We start from the raw sequence: 20,142 nt of genomic DNA, 5'->3' as shown, positions 1-20,142 counted from the left end.
CAAAAAAAAAAAAAAAAAAAAAAAATGACCATACTACCCAAAGCAATCTACAGACTTAATGCTATCCCTATAAAATTACCCATAACATTTTTCACAGAACTAGAAAAAGTAATCCTAAAATTTTTATGGGAACATAAAAGACCCAGAATTTTCAAAGCAAGGAAAGGACAAACCTGAGGAAAAAGAACAAACTTGGAGGTGTAACCCTCCCAGACTTCAGACAACACTACAAGCTACAGTAAACAAAACAATGTGGTATTGGCACAAAAACACACATACGGATCAATGGAACATAATAGAGAGCCCAGAAATAAACCGACTGACCTACAGTCAATTGATCTATGACAAAGGAAGCAAGAGTATACAACGGAGAAAAGACAATCTCTTCAGCAAGTGGTGCTGGGAAACCTGGACAGCCACAAATAACTCAATGAAGTTAGAACACTCTTTCATACCAGGCACAAAAATAAAGTCAAAATGGCTTAAAGACTCAAATATAAGACATGACACAATAAAACTCCTAGAAGAGAATATAGGCAAAACATTCTCTGACATAAATCATAGCAATGTTTTCTTAGGTCAGTCTCCCAAGGCAATAGAAAAAAACAAAAATAAACAAATGTGATCAAATCAAACTTTAAAGCTTTTGCACAGCAAAGGAAACAAAACGATAAGACAACCTATGGAATATGAGAAAATATTTGCAAACAATTCGACAAACCAGGGCTTAATTTCCAAAATATACAAACAACTCATACAACTCAATACCAAAAAAACAAACAAACCAATTTTTAAAAATGGGCATAAGACCCAAATAGACATTTCTCCAAACATACAGGTGGCCAACCAGCACATGAAAAGATGTTGAACATCACTAATTATTAGAGAAATGCAAAGCAAAACTACAATGAGATATCACCTCACTCCTACTGTATAACACAGGGAACTATATTCAATATCCTGTAATAAACAGTAAAGGAAAAGACTATGAAAAATATATGTATAACTGAATCACTTTGCTGTACAGCAGAAATTAACACTACATTGTAAATGAATTATACTTCAATAAAAAAAGAAATGATGACTTAAAAAAAGAAAAAGGGCTGTAGTAGTTCGAAGCTTCAGATATCAGTATATTGCCTTAGTATTTCTGCTTCTGCCAAGTGCCTGTGGGTGATTTCCCACTCGTTCGGTGTGTAGAATTGGCGAGGTCTGTCTGTTTCTGAAATAGTTGTTCCTTTGATGTCTATATGTCCCTTACGAGACTAAACTAGTTATCTTCAACTATTTGCTCTCTTTCAGCCTAGGAGTTTTTTCCACAACACACGATGTGCCCATTTTGAACGTTATTCATCTGAAAGACAAATTCTTATGGAAGTACTCATTGGCAGATCAGTCACAAATAAGATAGCCTGAAGTTTACATATAATTCTCTGCTTGATAAATGTAAACTTTCTCTTCTACTCAAAAAGCACATCTGATAGTATATTATTACCTGAGTAACATTCTGACTGCTTTAATTATTTTAAAAAATCATTAAAAAAAATTTCAAAACCTAACTCTTATGTATGACATATTGTTGACCCACTTCACAAATGATCTAGTTAAAACAATGTTTTATGACATTGAGATTAACTATGAGGATGCTGATAAGTGTTATTCTATGATGTTTCTAGATCATTAATGAGGTGGATCAAGTAACTTTCCAGGTCTGAGCCAAAGAAACACGCATCAAGCAAGTAGATAAGAGATTAATAATGAATCATGTGGTTCTATGCAGCCTATAAACAACATGCTAGTGGACTGATAGGTAATGATCATTATTACTTTTGTAGCAAGTCCCAGCTCTTGTCTCAGTTCACTCTCAGTAGAACAAGTAAAATTATTTTGTATTATTGTCTCCCAGGAATTTCCCCAGTCCCTGTAACAGGGAGAGTCAGTATTACTTGACTGTTTCTCCAGTTAGGTGACAATTTTCAAGTCTCATCTTGCCTTTTCCTTTTTTTCTCTTTTTTGAAAATACAAAGCTAAATGAAATTTGAATGATAAAGTAGCTACATTTCATAACACCTGAATAATGTGGATTTGATGTTCTTTGGGTTGGAGGAGAACGAAAGAGATAACTTTTTGCTTGAGGTTGGGCAGGAGAAAACAGATCTGAGTAGAGTAACATAGTCAATAACTTATAAATTGAAGGATGGCATGAGGGCCTTGGGTGTCTGATAAGAGAAAGGGCATCAAAATCTTGAACAAAGTTTGACTATTACAAAGCTACAATTTCGACCACGGCTACTTGTCTTTCTAGTCTTCCTAAATGTCAGGTAGAAAGAGTTGCCTGAGAGGGGCCTCAGGAAATTTAAAGATGACCACACCCTTTTTCTATGGAAGGTTTTCTTGAGGGAAAGAAGGAATTAATGAATCTGTTTTCCCCCTTCTCTGAGCCTGAAGAATGTGAGGCTGTGGGACAAGTTAGGGATTTATGGGGTAACTGTTGTGTCAGAAGCAGCAGCATTTTATCCTCATTGGGATTTGATTATTTGTTAATCCCTAAATCAGGTCCTTCTCCAACAGAATGACTCCAAGCGGAGCATACTTTACAGTATGCTTTACTTTACAGAAGACCCTGAATGTTTCCACTTTTCTCTATATATATTTATAAGTTTAAAAAATCTGCATTGTTGGGAACAATAAAAGTTTATAAAAAATTAAAATTTAGAAGAGATTAATTAATAAAGTATTTGCTCTGTTGTTTTCATCATTGTTATACTGTTGAAGTTGAGATGAACTCAGCTTGCTGAATAATTATTTATTCATTTCACCAGGCCTTTGGCACTTACAGCTCTATGTCTTCTGTCTTTGCAGGGCTGGCTCTGTGTGTTTAGGTCTGAAAAGAAAAAAGGTGTAGTGGATGAATAGAAAAGGAAATAAATATTAAAATAAATTAATAATGGACCTTATATTCTATAATGTGCCATAAAGTTAGGAGTGTGGTTAACTTAACCCTCTCTACTTGAGGTCCACTAAAAAAATTTGTTTTAACAGAAGAAAAAGGAAAGATCATCTAAGACTGAGCCCCGAGGCACTTCCTCATCTTCAAGTGAGGAGCTAGTAAAGAATAGCATGAAGGACTAGCTAATTAGATAAGGGAAGAGGGGGACATTCAATACTGCAAAGATCAGGAAAGAGATATTTCCAAATGGAAGGAGTATCAATTGCATCACTGCTGCTGAAAATATCAGACACTGTCCATTGGATTTGCAACTTGATGGTCATTGGTGAACTTGACAAAAGCAGTATCAGTGGAGTGATGTGAACTGAAGGCAGTCTCTAGTAAACTGAAGAGAGAATCAGAGACGAAGTGTAGATGGTGAGCAAATATGCCCTAGAAATGGAGAGGTAGTTGAAGTGGGATGCAAGTTGAGGCAGTTTTGTTTGGTTTTGCTTTTAAACATGGGAGATAATACAGCAAATTTACAGTATTAGTTTATGGCAGTGGTCCAATAAAGAGAAATAAACTGATGATGTAGGAAGAAGAGTGGAAAATTAAAGGTGCAATGTCCTTGATGGGGTGTGGAATCCAGCACATTAGTAGATTTTTCATCTTTATTTTTCTTAGGGAATGGAGAGAGAGTTGCTTAGTTTTATATTTATTTATTTACTTTTGGTTGTTAATTTTATTGTTTTTCAAAGTTACTGTACATCCACATAGTTTTAAAAATCAGAAAATTCTACAAGATAGCCAACATAAATGGTCATCATCCTCTTTATCTCTCTGAAATTTGTCCCTGCACAGAACCATCACTTCCAACTCCAGGGTATATATATATCCGTATCTCTAAATAACATGCAATATTATGACTTTTTGGTTGTTTTAGTTTCTGGTTTTAGGTATTAGATCATGACTTCCTATCATTGAAGATGAGGATTAATGTTTTTCACCACATTTTCTTTTCTCCCAGCACCTATACTCTTTCCATTTCTCTATCAGTATTGTTACATCAAAAGTTTGGTTAGATTGATATTTAACATTTAATTTATTATAACTATGGCCTGTCAAATTTAATATGATTATGTTTACTTTCCTGAAAAATACAACTATTTTTATTTCTCAATTTAAAAATGGTATCTTTTTCTTTGCTGAATTTTCAAGGACATCATAAATTCAATCTCCAAAATCTCCCTCATTTATCTAAATCTCTTATGAATACATTCAAGGGTTTTAGATATTTTATATTCTTGAAGAAATAGCTCCTGGATGCTCTAATTTGCTTCAATCTGGGATGGTTGCTCTCTGTGTTAAGTGCAAGCTGTCATATCCTCATCTAGGGATTTTAAATATCTATCAGATGTGTTGGAGACTCTACTTCTTGAAGCCCATGACTTCCCCTTTCTTGGTTTACTCCCTACTTTTGTTGAAGCCCTTTCTCCAAGGATTTTCTGAAAAAGAGTAAATGGTAAGTAAGTTTTTTGAGACCTTGTCTATGTGAAAATGTTTTTATTCTATCCTCACAATTGATTTGGCTAGGTATAGAATATTAAGTTGGCAATGATTTTCCTTCAACAATTTGAAGACATCAGTCAGCTATTCTCTAATTTCCAATGTTGCTGTTGAGAAGTCATAAAGATTCCTAATCCTTCGATCGTGACTTATTTTTCTCTCCAGAAGCTCTTCTCTCTGCTCCCAGTGTTGTTACATTTATTGATGACATGACGGATTCTGGCCTGTGTTCCCCATTGTTCTGGCACTAGTGGACTTTGTTAAACTAATTACACAAGGCAACCATTAGACCTAAGTGGCTCTAATGCTTTTGTGGCCTATATAAGCAAACCAAAACCTAAGCCTGTAAGTGCTTCCAGGTTAAGAAAGTGAAACCTAAGAATAACCAGTCACAAACAGCCAACTGGCTTTAAGCTATAGCTAATCAGATCATTTCCTTTGCTTCTGCACTTTCTCTATGTAAGTCTTTGTCCTGGCTTCTACCGGCAGATTGCTCCTAACCACTTCTGGTTTGATGCTGCCCTGTTATAATCGAGTTTTTCTCAAATAAACAAAAATTTTAACCTGCCTCCACTTCTATTTTAACAGCTTTACGCTGAAAACTCATTTCTGCTAGTTCTAAAATATTTTCTTGAATTTGTTTAATAGTTTCTTCCTCTTTGTTTTCCAACATTATTCAGATGTTGGACATACTGAACTGTTCCTCTAATTAACTTCTCTCTCACATTTTCCTTCTCTTTGAATATTTGCTCTACTTTCTGTAGACGTTTACAGCCATATATTCCAACGTTCCTACTAAATTTTTTCTAAGAAATACCCTAGTAATCTCCCAGGTTGGGAGGTATCTTAAATTAGAATCTTCAGAGTTTTTATTTATTATACATTATTATATATAGTCCTCTATTATTATTATAGGATAATGAGAATATTTTAACTGATAAGCATAGAGACTTACTATAACTTTTGTCAACAAGGTGTTTAGATTTAGAACAAAGGAAAGAGAAAACCACTGCATTGTTCATTTGGCCTTCATGGCAGGACATCAAGTTCCATAACTTGAACAGAAAGCAAAGTCAAAGAGAAACACAAACAAACCATGCAAATATCAACAAGAATAAAGCAGGTCAATATTGTCATCAGACAAAGTTCAAGGTAAAAAAAGAAAAAAAAGAATTAAAAGACCATGCACACAAATCTCTAAGCAAAATAAAAACATATTTTGCATAGATAAAAGCTTGCATCCTAAAATGAAGATGTATAGTGTTAACTATTAATTTAAAGGCACTTACATTACATTTTCATTATTAAATAACAAAAATAAATTAACTAAGTCAATGTTTCCCAAATTTCAGTCATTTGTATAGCACCTTCACAATATACTTAAAGTTTTGTTTCAACTTATGTACATTTTATTTATATAAAAATGTAACATTATACTGCTGCTGGAGAGGGGAAATCAGGTTCATTGATAAATAGAAGTGAAAAATACAAATAAATTCTAAATTGTAGCTGAATTCTTCACCTATGGATGAACTTTAGCCAAAGGCTTTCCCTCTCTTTTTACAAGAGATATTAGCAAGTGTTAGAGAAGTGTAAAATAAACATTTGCACATACACCTAAAAGACTCTTTCTTACAAAATAGAGATCGAAAATGGGATAATGGCCAATGTTACTTAATGTTGCATTCCTGGGCCATGTACAGGTAGCAATATTGGTTTATATCACACCCTTGCAGAAACTCTGAACTAGACTTTAAGTCAGGAAGTTGTGGCAAAAAAAAGGAAATACAAAATAAACCAAAAGAAAATAGGAAGAAATTAATAATCAAAAAAGCACTTTCAAAATAACAGGGAAAAAAGGAGTTGATATATATTGAGCCATTATTTGATCTCTAGAAAACACAAATTGTCATGGGAAATGGGAAATGAAGTGGGCCCCTTCCCTGACAAACTCCTTGAAATGGCTACCTTTTCTCTACTTTGAGAAGTAGGCTCACCAGAAGTCACAGCAAATTAATAAGATGAGAAAGATGGGTCCAAGAGGGCTAGAGCAACTAGTTACAACTTTTTAAAAATTAATTTTATAAGTTCTATAAAGCCAGTGTGCAATATCCCCAGAAATTAAGAGGAACAGCAAACAAGGTAGAGCTGGCTCATTGGGCTTAGTGACACAGTGTGCCAACCCAGTAAAAGGCAAACAAATACCCCTGGGATAAATTGTAAACAGGGTTCTAGTGAGCAGGGAGCTACACATATGACTCCTTATGTAAAGAATAAATGTAAATTGGTCTTGCTCTTCCTGAAGTAGGCAGAGACTTTGAATGGAAATGAAAATGAAGAATAAATGTAAAGTACTCCTCTCTTAGTAACATAGTACAACTATAACCACATTAGCAACCTTAAGTCTAGCCTGAATTTAAACCTAAGCAAGTCCCTTGAGTGTGGCAGTCAAAGTCAGCTGAAATTCTGAAAATGGGACATAATGCTATGAATGTTGAACAAAAGAAGGTTGCTAAAGTCTTCTGGGAAAGTTCTTTCTCATTTTTTGGGGACTGTTTCTGGAGAGACCCTCTTTCACTGAAAGTTATTACATGCAGATTCAAGGTTTGGAATTGCTGTAGCCATCTTGTCAAAATCTGAAGATGAAGCCTACACAAAGAAAAGGGCAGAATGAAGATAACATAAGAGAGATAAAACTACAACAGTGAGATCATCTAGTTTGGAAACTGTTCTATCTGTGGATTTGTAACCAAGCAGGACCCTATGTGACCTTCCTGGGACAGAAGCGCTACCAATGTTCTCCACCTGCCTCCTGTTTTAGAAAAGCTTTAGTGTCCCAGGTTCCCCTGAGTTGCAAAAGTCTGGCTCAAGAATTAATGATTGAAAGAATGTGAACATGTAGTAACAAAAAATAGTAGTTGAGCCAGGAGAACTGGTAACAATTTGAACAATAAATCAGGCATATAGCAGAATCTTTAGTTCTTCTCTGAAGGATATAGATAGCAGTATCTGATGCACATTCCTGAGTTGTTTTACAGATACTAAAACCACCACCAGATGGAAGAAGCTAATGGGATGATGACCATGAGCATGTAGCTCCCAGACATGCTGGACCCTGAGGATTGATAATGTTAATCCCTGTGACACCACCCTGTTACCTCACCATCAATCAGTCAGAGAACTGTGCATGAGCTGATCATGCACAATTCTCTGTGACTCCTCTCCTTCATCTCCCCTTTAAAACCCCTTCCCTGAAACCCACCAGGGAGTTCGGGGGTTTTTTCTTTTTTTTTTTCTTTTTTTTTTCTTGCGTTATGCGGGCCTCTCACTGTCGTGGCCTCTCCCATTTGCGGAGCACAGGCTCCGGACGCGCAGGCTCAGTGGCCATGGCTCACGGGCCCAGCCGCTCCGCGGCATGTGGGATCTTCCCGAAACGGGGCACGAACCCGCGTCTCCTGCATCGGCAGGCGGACTCTCAAGCACTGCGCCACCAGGGAAGCCCGAGTTCGGGGGTTTTGAGCATTAGCTGCCCATACTCCTTGCTTGCTTGGTGCCTGCAATAAATGCTGCACTTCCCTTCACCACAACCCGTTGTCAGTAGATTGGCTTTACTGTGCACAGGCAAGCAGACACAAGTCCAGTTGGGTAACAGTTTTAGTTATGTGAGTCCATCTGGGCTGGATATCCAAGACAGCTCTCTCACATGGCTGAGAATTGATGCTGGGTGCCAGCTGTGAGCTCAGCTAAGCTGTTGACTAGAATGCCTGCCTGTGGCCTCTCCAGCACAACTGTCTTAGGGCAGTCAAACTTTTTACATGGTGGCTGACTTAGCATAGGGTAGCTGTCTCAAAAGACTCATGGGGAAGTAGCACAGCCTTTTCTGACCTATCTTCAGCAGCACTCAGATTTTATTTGTTATCAGTGAGTCATAAGACCAGCCTAAATTAAAGGGGAAGATACTATTTAGACTCACCTGTAAAAAAGTCACACTGTAGAAAAGCAGATGGGATGGGCGATATTGCTGTTGGAAAATAAATTTTGCCACACCCATTTATTTATTTTTTTAAATTATTTTTAATCATTCTGCAGTGCCAAGCTCCATTTCCTGAGAAATATTAATAATGATACAAAAAAAATCCCACTATGTGCCTGCAAAATAGTTAAGATTGTGGGTTAGTTGGATGATACTGGGCATCAATTTTCTCTTCTATAAATAGGAATAATAATAGGACCTACCTCATAGGGTTGTTCTCAGTGTTAAAATAATTAATACATATAAGTGCTAGAAAATTTTCTAGATCATAACACGTATCAATAGGTGATTGTTAAAAGGGATTAAAGTAGCCCATTTATAAAACATCTGTCAGTTAACATTTTAAGTTAAAATGTATGGTGAAAACAGAAGATACACTCAAAATAAAATGAAACAGAATTATCTAAAATAAAATGAGAAACATACATCAGGCAAATAACCACTATAAACTGGCATAGAAAACAATATTTAAAAGAATTTAAAATAACAAGTAACAGAAATAAAGAGTGATGTTCCCAATGAAGAGAGACTACTTATAAAGAAATCATTGGAGCATTGTGTATAACAGCAAAAAATTACCCTTCATTAAAAACTGTATAAATAAAAAGTTTTACATTCATTCAATGAAATACTGTTAAGTTAAAAGATTATTAAGAAAATGTCATAAATAAAATGTGCAAAATTCATGTGATGGAATACTATTAAGTAAAAACCTCATGGCTAGATGTTAAAAACAGAATCCGGTTATAGAACAGTAAAACTGTAAATTTTTAAAAACTGTTGTTTGCATACCGATATGCAAACCAAAAAATACACTGGTGAATATTATATCAAAATAATGACAGTTTCTGGGAAGATGGGGAAGAAAATGCCACTCCATTATTAGTAATTTATTTTATTTTACAAAGGGTATGAAGCAAATATATCAAAATGCTAGCATTTCCTAGGAAATGAGAATATTAGTAAGTGCTTGTTTCTGTAGTTTTCTGTCAAACCGACGACAATGCTAATACTACCTTCACTAAACTTTGGTGTGCTGTCTTCTTATTCAGTGTTGTTTTAATGGTGGAAAGCATAACCATATGGGATGGACGGTTCATTGTTTTCTAAAACCATTCCACTGTCTTTTACTCTGAATTTCTTTTATTCTGACCTTCTAACTTCTATATAAATCTTGGTTTGTTTGACAGAGGGAGGAGATACTGAGATACAAAGAGGTGAGGGGGGTGGTTCTGGAATGTTTAGATGGTAGTTCAACTATTATGCTCTTTCATTTAAATTTTCAAATTTTAAATATATACGAGTCAAGTTCGTAAGCCACAAAATAAACAGTGTTACCAAGAGGTTTTACAGAGACTAACTCTAAGAAGCTTGGCTCTGCAGGTCCTGGACTTTTGACTTCTGGACATCATCCAATGGTTCTCTTTCTTGATTAACTGTCATCTGGTTCCAAGCAGTTCAAAGAAGAAACGAGAGAAAAAGTTGTGGTTCCTATGCAATTTTATATCTGTTCCTGCTTTCCTATCATCATCTATAAAAACAACATGCCTTTAATCTGAAAACATATGTTATCAATGCAAAAGACTTGGAGAACCTGTATGCAAAAAATTAAAATTCCGAAATCACCTATGATTATGGACATCTTCCCCATCACATTTAAAAATAGAGTTCTTAGAGTTCCTACTAAGAAGAGAAAGGAAACTGTACAGACCTCAAAACAAGTTGAACTGAGTAATTAGTGTTGGCTTTTTATGGATAATTAAGATTTCATTCTCTATACTTTGTTTTCTAAAATTTCTGTACTTAAGAGGTAATCTGGAACAGATGAAAAAAGAGCAAATAGAACATGTAATGTTTACATGGTAGATAAATGCATAAATAAATTCTCCTCTCTAGGCTACGCCACCAACCAAATACTGACTCATTAGCTAATATCCCTGTTAGGCACAGTAACACAGTAAAACCAAACCAAACCAAATAACAAGGACACCACGAACCCCCTGTCCCATCATTCGTTTCCCAGGAATCCCAGGGCTCTACAGTGAGGAAGTTAAGCCCGCCTCTCACGCTTCACTGGCCATTGGCCACTGGTCCCGCCCCACAAGCTCGTCTTTGAAGCAGTTGATTGGATATGAGTGAGGACCGTGGAGGGGACTGGTACTGACAGACGGTGCGGAGGCGTGGCCATATCCCCCGGAAGTTCTACCCGGGCCGCCGCGCTATGGATCGCGCACTACGGCTCCTCGCGCGTTCGCGTTTCCTCTCGCGCGCTCCAGCTTCCGACCCTAGCCCTGGCTCCGGCCCGGCTAGTGCGGCAGTCCTACTGCTTCGGCCTCCGAACGTCGTTCGAATGGTGAGCTCGTGCCGCCCAACCGCCGTGGCCGCCCCGCGGTGACCTTCAGGCCTCCCGCCTGCCGGCCCTAAGGTCGCGATACTGGGCTGCGTGTTGGAACTTCGCTGCCGGCCCGGGGCGCCTTCTCCACCGGGGGAGCGCCCGGGAGGGGCGGCAGCTGTTGGCGAGAGCCCTGTCGGGCTTCCCCGACCCCGCCTCAGCCGCGCTCACTGCTTCGCCCCTGCCCGCGGCGGCTGCCCTCGGAACGGTGCTGGGGTGGACGGTGTGAAGAGGGGGCGGTGCCGGAATGGGACGGTGTCCGGAGGGGGCTGCTCCGCTTCTGCCTTTGATGGGCCCAGCTGGATTCAGCCCCTCTGAGCTAGCTTCTGGGGTCACAGCTCTGCAGGGAACTGTTCTTAGGCCTCCAGGCGGGGTTGAAAATTCTTGTGAACCTAAGAGATTTTACTTTTCATGAAATTGGCCGTTTAGTTTGTTAGGCTGGTTTTACCCGCTTAACTTTTTTATAAACCCTGAAATGTGAAACAGGGGCAGAGTGTCCTGAAGTACGTTGGAGGAAATTGCATGGACCATAACATAACTACAGCTGAATCAGCACTTTTTATTGAGAAAGACCTGCAAGGAACTTAAAGGTCCAATTTCAGGTTATGACACCCTGACTTACATGAGCCCTTTTGCTCTTTAGAGTGTCACCTTCGGTAATTTGGGCTTCAACAAGCATTAAATACGTATGCTCACATGTGCATTATCAGGAAAAGTTTGAGAAATAAATGCTAGTTTAGGAAGACTTACATTCTGCACTCTTCACTGCTGTGTAGTATGAGCTTTCATTCAGAGAGATGTGATTTCAGACCCTAGTCTGCTACTCAGAGTTGGGATTTGGAGCAGGTAATATTTGTCCTCAGTGCCTGCCGGTAAAATGAAAATAATTACAAATACTCATCAAGATTGCCCCTGTGAAAGTACTTTGAGTTTGGGATATGGTGAGTGCTTATTAAATGAATGCTTCCATCTAAGGTATTTCAAAGGCCCAAGACATTTTTCTGGGCTATAAACTGTAAGATAATTTGATGACATTACTGTACTTGAAATTGCGAAATCAGGGGTGCTTTATATTTCTGCAACTCCCTGCTTGAATAATTTTAGTACACTTTACAGCCTTTTAAAAATTTGTTTTTCACTTATTTAGTGTTTTGTAAAAGGGAATAGGAGGCTGGAGAACTGACTCTATCCCACTGTCAATGTCAAAAAAATAGCATTGCGTTGCTTTTAATGTTGTAATGTTAGCTAACATCAGATGAGGATAGATTTTTTTTTTATATAATCCTAAATACATCTTTTGCCCTCTAATCTTCTCAGCTCCAAAATCTCTGAGATGATTTTATTAAAAGTTTTCCTTGTTGCTAGTGTTAAGAAATAAACTATATTCAATATCCTGTGACAAGCCATAATGTAGAAGAATATGAAAAAGAATATATATGTATAACTGAGTCACTTTGCTGTATAGAAGAAATTAATACAATATTATAAATCAACTATACTTCAATAAAAATGTTTTAATAAGACAAAGAAATTCACATAACCCTAAATGCCCTGTTACCTTTTATCTCAATTAAGAACACAAAGAAGTTCATCCAACAGGAAGATTACATTGAATCCTCCCTGTGTGTAAAACAGTCACTATGGGCACAGAGTTTAGAGACTACTGAGGCATATTAAATAAGCAAAGAAGTCATGCACAGTTAATAACACTGTGATACCGAGGAGAAAAAGTACAGTGAGAGTGAGAATATATAATGGAGACCTGCTGTGAAACTGCCTTGGTAGCATGGTGGACAAGGAAGTCCTACATTTTTTAAAGTTACTTTATTTTATGATCTTCAGGATGGCTATAAAGTCTGGAAACATAGATAATATTCTGTGTTACAATGCAATATCAATAAGCCATTTATTACATATTTGTCAGTATTTCAAGACTTGGTGGTCACCCTATATTTTAAGAACAGAAAGACTTTTTAAAAAGTCTATTTAAAGAAACTGAAAGCCCAAACACAAGTCAAATTTTGGATTTTTATTTCTTGAGATAGTCTTTTTGCCTAGAAAATGATTTGGATTTTCTTGAACACTGAAATATTCTTTTAAACCACCTTAGGATAAGAATCTGAAAGGCATTTTATATTTTCTTTATGAGATACCATGGTTTAGTTAATGGTTCTCTTACACATGCATGGGGATATACTATAGGCCTGAGGCCTATATTTTTTTGGCTGGCCTTTCTGATTTAGACTGGCATGCAAATTTGGAGACCACCTCATCAATTCCTGAGGTTACCGGAGTTAGTGTTGGTAATAGCACTTGGTATTTCTAGGGCTAAATAGCAGTCATACTGCGGTAAACACTGGACACATTATTCATTCATGCTTCTCCAGGAGGGGAAGTGATTGTGAATAAACATGCATCGCCCAGGACATCAGGAAATTGCACATTTGTGCCTGCCCCATGCCTAGCTGGTTAAACTCTTTAAACTTCTCCCAGAAATTCTGCTCTCTGAATTACAGGTTATAAAGACATGGTTTTCAAAAAAGCTAGTTTTTTGTAACAATGGATTATATTATATGAATTAAAAACTTATATTTAATAGATACCATCATGACCTCATTTTTCATCAAAAGCACTGATAATTTTCTCATTAATTTAGGTGAGCAGCCCTCCTTGCCCAAGCCACTGGGAAGAGGTGACATATATTATAATGTGGGAAGGTTTTGGAAATCATACATATGTTTTTCAGATTTCAGGTGGACTCATTAGTGGGTGGAGAAATCAATGTAGTGGGCAGTTAACAGCATTGGTTTTTTGACAGAATAGCATAGAATAGAAAATAGGCGTACCGGACAGATTTTTTTCATGGAATTTTTGTTTCAGGTTTGTGTGCATATACATGTGTGTTTATGTACAATATAAAGGTTTTTTCTTCTGTAGGTCATTGAGAAGAACGTTTGAAGAGATTTGGCAGTTACTTGTTTCATTGTTCCTCTATCTGTGTATATGTGTTTGTCTAACAGACACCAACTATAGGCATTGCCTCCACTGACAGAGCCTGGAGCCTTTCAGAGTATTTTACAGCATTGCTTCAGTTTCTGATCTACAAATTTGTGCAACCTATATATTTCCTGGGTTAAATAAAGGGAGAACTTTCTGGTTTTTTGGAATACTTTATTAGCTAGCTAAGCTGCTACAATGTTTGTTGTTGGAAATTTGAGATGTTTATTTTTATTTACTGTAAGGACAAGAAGTATATTTTTTGAAGTGTTTACTGAGATTGTGATTTCAGCCACAGTTGACATCTGCCATTTTTTAATGGTCGGTGTCAAGATCTAGAATTTGATGTAGGCTGTTGTTTCTTGAGTTAGAATTTAAATTTTTCTAAAGTTTAAGCTGAAGAACATAGGTAAAATTTATTCATTAAAATCTTTCCAAAATACTTTGGATATGAGTTTTATCATAGCAACCTGTTATTTAGGTGACAACATTATTCCTGTTTTATGATGAAAATTTAATAATTTTGAACACAAAAAATGATGTTGTAAATTTAAGGAATCGAACTTCATTTCACAAATGACTGATGGAAACCAGTCTCCTTTCTTTGGAGCCAGTAACTATTTGCTGTCTTATAACAAGGTGATGGAGAGGAAGAACCTAGCTCATGTGTCCAGTGCCACTGTTGTCATTGCTAATGTTATTGCACCAAAGTATATTTTAACATACAAGGATATTTACTTAGGATATTTAAAACAAAGATCATTATGCAAAAATTTTTTTGTGCATTTGAGATATAAAACCCCAGCTGCAAGTTGGCATACAGTGGTGTCAGTGTAAGCACACTCTATTAGAGAAAAATCTACCTGTACATCTTCAGATCCTACAGGGTAGTGGTTGTTGTGGGCCAATCTGGAGTTACTTCCTCCATTTCTTGGTTTATGGAAGTGATAAAAAAGGGAATCCAAACAGCTTTTAGAATACGAAAGTCCAGGGTTTGAGTGTTTCAGACCCCCCTCTTGCTATCTGGGTGATCTGCTGAGATTATTTAATCTTGTGTAGCCTCAGTGTCTCCTTTAACATGGGGATAATGATAGTAAAATCTCCTAGGGTGGTTGTGAAATTCAAATAAGGTGATACCTAAAAAGTGTTTGCTACGTAGCACAGTAAATGATTATTTTTATTGGCTTCTCCTTGTTGGCTTAGACCAGTCCTTTGCAGACTTTTTTTTCCATTTTTATTGAAATGTAATTGACATACAGCACTGTATAAGCTTACATAGAGAATTAAAGAAGTAGAACAAATTTTTTCTTTGTGATGAGAACTCCTAGGATTTACTCTTTTAACAACTTTCATATATAACATAGAGCAGTGATAATTATATTTATAATGTTGTATATTACATCCCTAGTACTTATTTATCTTGTAACTGGGAGTTTGTAACTCTTGACTGCCTTCATCCAGTTCCGCCTACCCCCACCCTCTGCTTCTGGTAACCACAAATCTGATCTCTTTTTCTATGAGTTTGTTTGCTTGCTTGCTTGTTTTTGAAGTATAATTGACCTACAACACTATGTTAATTCCTGTTAAACAACATAGTGATTTTTAAAAGTTATTTATTTTATTGAAGTGTAGTTGGTGTACAATATTATATAAATTACAGGTGTACAGTATAGTGACTCACAATTTTTTAAGGTTATGCTCTATTTGTAGTTATTATAAAATATTGGCTATGTTCCCTGTTTTGTAAAATACAGCCTTGTACCATATTTTACACATAATCATTTGTACCTCTTGATTCCCTACCTCTGTATTGCCCCTTCCCTCTCCCCACTGGTAACTACTAGTTTGTTCTCTATATCTATGAGTCTCCTTTTCTTTTTTTTATATTTACTTGTTTGTTGTATTTTTTAGATTCCACATGTAAGTGGTATTTGTCTTTCTCTGTCTGATTTATTTCACTTAGCATAATACCCTCCAAGTCCATCCATGGTGTTGTAAATGGCAAAATTTCATTCCTTTTTTACAGCTGAATAGTTTTCCATTGTGTATATATACCATATCTTTATCCATTCATCTGTTGATGGATACTAATGTTGCTTCTGTGTCTTGGCAATTGTAAATAATACTGCTATGAACATTGGTGTGCATGTATCTTTTTGAATTAGTGTTTTTGGTTTTTTCAGGTTTATACCCAGGAGTGGTATTGCTGGGTAATATGGTAGTTCTATTTTTAGTTTTTTGAGAAACTTCTTTTCTACAGTGGCTGCACCAATTTACATTCCCACCAGCAGTACATGAGTGTTCCCTTTTCTCCTCATCTTCACCAAAACTTGTTATTTGTTGTCTTTTTGATAATAGCCATTCTCACAGGTGTGAGATGATAACTCTTGGTGGTTTGGATTTGCATTTCTCTGTTGATTAGTGATGTTGAGATCTTTCATGTGCCTATTGGCCATCTGTATGTCTCCCTGGAAAAATGTCTATCTGGGTCCTCTACCCATTTTTTTAATTGGGTTATTTGTTCTTTTGATGTTGAGTTATGTGAGTTCTTTCTATATTTTAGATATTAACCCCTTATCAGATATATTGTTGGCAAATATATTCTTCCATTCAGTCGATGGCCTTTTTGTTTTGTTGATAGTTTCCTTCACTGTGCAAAAGTTTTTTACTTTGATGTAGTCCCGTTTATTTATTTTTGCTTTTGTGTCTTTTGTTTCCCTTGCCCAAGGAGTCATATACTAAAAAATTTTACCAAGACCCATGTCAAAGAACTTATTGCCTATGTTTTCTTCTGGAAGTTTTACATAAGTTTCGGGTATTACATTTAAGTCTTTAATCCATTTTTTAATTTATTTTTGTGCATGGTGTGAGAGAGTAGTCCAGTTGGATTTTTTGCATGTAGCTGTCCAGTTTTTCCAGCACCATTTATTGAACAGGCTGTCTTTTCCCCATTGTATATTTTGCCTCCTTTGTCATGGATTAATTGCCCATATAAGTGTGGATTCATTTCTGATCTCTATTCTGTTTCATTGACCTATATGTCTGTTTTTGTGCCAGTACCATACTGTTTTGATTACTATAGCTTTGTAGTATAGTCTGAAATCAAGGAGCATGATACCCCCAGCTTTGGTCTTATTTCTCAGATTGTTTCAGCTGTTCAGGGTCTATTGTGTTTCCATACGAATTTTAAAATTATTTTTCTAGTTCTGTAGAAAATGCCATTGGTATTTTGATGGGGATTGCATTGAATTTGTAGATTGCCTTGGGTAGTATGGGCATTTTAAAATTATTAATTCTTCCAGTCCATGTCTGTGTCATCTTCAGTTTCTTTCATCAGCGTCTTATAGTTTTTTGAGTACAGATCTTTTATCTCCTTAGTTAGATTTATTCCTAGGTATTTTATTCTTTCTTTATGAGATTGTACATGGGATAGTTTCCTTTTTCTCTTTCTAGTAGTTCATTGTTAGTGTATAGAAATGCAACAGATTTCTGTATATTAATTTTGTACCCTGCAACTTTACCGAATTCATTGATGAGCTCTAATAGTATTTTGGTGGTGTCTTTAGATTTTTTATGTATAGTATCATGTCCTCTGCAAACAGTGACAGTTTTACTTCTTCCTTTCCCACTTGGATTCCTTTTCTTTTTCTTGCCTGATTGCTGTGGCTAGGACTTCCAATACTATCTTGATTAAATGTGATGACAGTGGGCATCCTTGTCTTGTTCCTGATCTTAGAGGAAATGCTTTCAGCTTTTCACTGTTGAGTATAATATTAGCTGTGGGTTTGTGATATATGGCCTTTATTATGTTGAGATATGTTCACTCTATACCCACTTTGTTGAGAATTTTTATCCTAAATGGGTATTGAATGTTGTCAGAAGCTTTTTCTGTATCTGTTGAGATGACTCTATGATTTTTGTTTTTCAGTTTGTTAATGTGGTATATCACATTGACTGATTTGTGGATATTGAACCATCCTTGTATCCCTGGAATAAATCCTACTTGATCATGGTGTATGGTCCTTTTAATGTGTTGTTGAATTTTGTTTGCTACTATTTTGTCAGGGATTTTTGCATCTGTGTTCATGAGAGAGATTGGCCTGTAATTTTCTTTTTTTGTGCTTTGTCTGGTTTTGATGTCTGGGTGATGCTGGCCTTGTAGAACGAGTTCAAAAGCGTTCCTTCCTCTGCAGTTTTTTGTAACGGTTTGAGAAGGATAGTTGCTACTCTTCTCTAAATGTTTGGTAGAATTTTTCCTGTGAAGCCAGTTGGTCCTGGATTTTTGTTTGTTGTTGTTGTTGTTAATTACTGCTTTAATTTCATTACAGGTAATAGGTCTGTTCATATTTTCTGTTTTTTCCTGGTTCAGTCTTGGGAGATTGTACATTTTAAGGAATTTGTCCATTTCTTAATGGCTATTTTATTGGTATATAATTGTTGGTAATAATCTCTCATGTTTCTTTGTATTTCTGTGGTGTCAGTTGTAACTTCCTTTTCATTTCTGATTTTATTGATTTGAGCCCTCTCTCTTTTTCCTTTGAGTCTGGCTAAAGGTTTATCAATTTTGTTTATCTTTTCAAAGCACCAGTTCTTAGTTTCATTTATCTTTCATAATTTTTTTTCTCTATTCTGCTCTGATCTTTATGATTTCTTTCCATCTGTTGACTTTTAGGTTTTGTTCTTTTTCAGGTTCCTTTAGGTGTAAGGTTAGGTTGATTTTTGATTTTTCTTGTTTCCTGAGGTAGGTGTGTATTGCTATAAACTTCTCTCTTAGAACTGCTTTTCCTCTGTCCCATAAATTTTGCATCATTGTGTTTTCATTTCCATTTGTCTCTAGGTATTCTTTTATTTCATTAATGATCAACTGCGTATTGTTTATCCTTCATGTGTTTGTGTTTTTTGCAATTTTTTTTCTTGTCATTGATTTCTAGACTCATGGCATTGTGGTCAGAAAAGATGCTTGATATGATATCAGTTTTCTTATATTTATTAAGACTTGTTTTGTGGCCTAGCTTGTGATCTGTCCTGGAGAATGTTCCACGTGCACTTGAAAAGAATGTGTATTCTGCTGCTTTTGGATGGAATGTTCTATATAGAGCTATTAAGTCCATTTGATCTAATGTGTCATTTAAGGCCAGTGTTTCCCTGTTAATATTTTGTCTGGATGATCAGTCCATTGATGTAAGTAGAGTGTTAAAATCCCCTCCTATTATTGTGTTCCTGTCATTTTCTCCCTTTGTGTTTGTTAATATTTGCTTTATATTTGTAGGTGATTCTGTGTTGGGTACATACATGTTTACAATTGTTATATCTGCTTAGATTTATCCCATGATCATTATGTAATAGACTTCTTTGTTTGTTGTTGCAGTCTTCGTTATAAAATCTATTTTGTCTAATGTAAGTATTACTACCATGGCTTTCTTTTCATTTCCATTTGCATAGAATACCTTTTTTCATCCTGTCACTTTTAGTCTGTGTGTGTCTCAGGATCTGAAGTGAGTCTCTTGTAGGCAGTATATATATGAGTCTTGTTTTCATAACCATTCAGCCACTCTATATCTTTTGATTGGAGCATTTAGGCCATTTACATTTAAAGTAATTCTTGATAGATATGTACTTATTGCCATTTTGTCCTTTGTTTTGGGGTTGTTTTTATAGTTCTTTTTTGTTCCTTTTATCTTTGCTCTCTTCTCTTGTTATTTGATGACTGTCTTTAATATTACATTTGGATTCCTTTCTTTTTTTTGTGTATCGATTATTGATTTTGGTTTGTGGTTACCATGTGGTTTATATATTGCAGTGTGTGTGTGTGTGTGTGTGTGTGTGTGTGTGTGTGTGTGTGTGTGTGTGTGTATGTATGATTTTTTCAGCTCCTGATCTTTTAAGTGCAAAAGCACTTTAAGAACCCTGCATTTTTATTTACCCCCACACACTTTTTCTGTTTCTGACATTATATTTTACATCTTTTTGTCTTGTGTGCCCCTTAACTTCTTATTGTGGATATAGACAATTTACTGGATTTGTGCTTCAGCCTTCCTACTAGCTTTGTACATGCCTGATTTACTACCTTTACTATATTTAGCCTTACCAATGAGATGTTTTTTTTCATAATTTTCATACATCTAGTTGTGGCCTTTTTCTCTTAGAGAAGCCCATTTAAAGGTGGTTTGGTAGTGCTGAACTCTTAGCTTTTTCTTGTCTGTAAAACTTTTGATCAGTCCA

The 20,142-nt window shown here is 36.2% G+C and overlaps 1 protein-coding gene across 1 annotated transcript in view; it reads left to right on the top strand.

Annotated features, from left to right (window-relative positions):
* Positions 1-10,735: 10,735 nt before the first annotated feature.
* Positions 10,736-20,142, top strand: part of FH (fumarate hydratase) — a 41,363-nt gene continuing 31,956 nt past the window's right edge. The window contains exon 1 of the mRNA XM_007462621.1: positions 10,736-10,884. Coding sequence (XP_007462683.1) covers positions 10,753-10,884 — 132 coding nt within the window. The 5' untranslated portion in view covers positions 10,736-10,752. The remainder of the gene's footprint in view (positions 10,885-20,142) is intronic.

This window comes from Lipotes vexillifer, unplaced genomic scaffold, assembly GCF_000442215.2.
Source record: "Lipotes vexillifer unplaced genomic scaffold, Lipotes_vexillifer_v1.1 scaffold104, whole genome shotgun sequence".
NCBI classification, from domain to species: Eukaryota; Metazoa; Chordata; class Mammalia; order Artiodactyla; family Lipotidae; genus Lipotes; species Lipotes vexillifer.
Note: the sequence above shows the minus strand (reverse complement) of the source record. Positions and strands in the feature narration are given on the sequence as shown.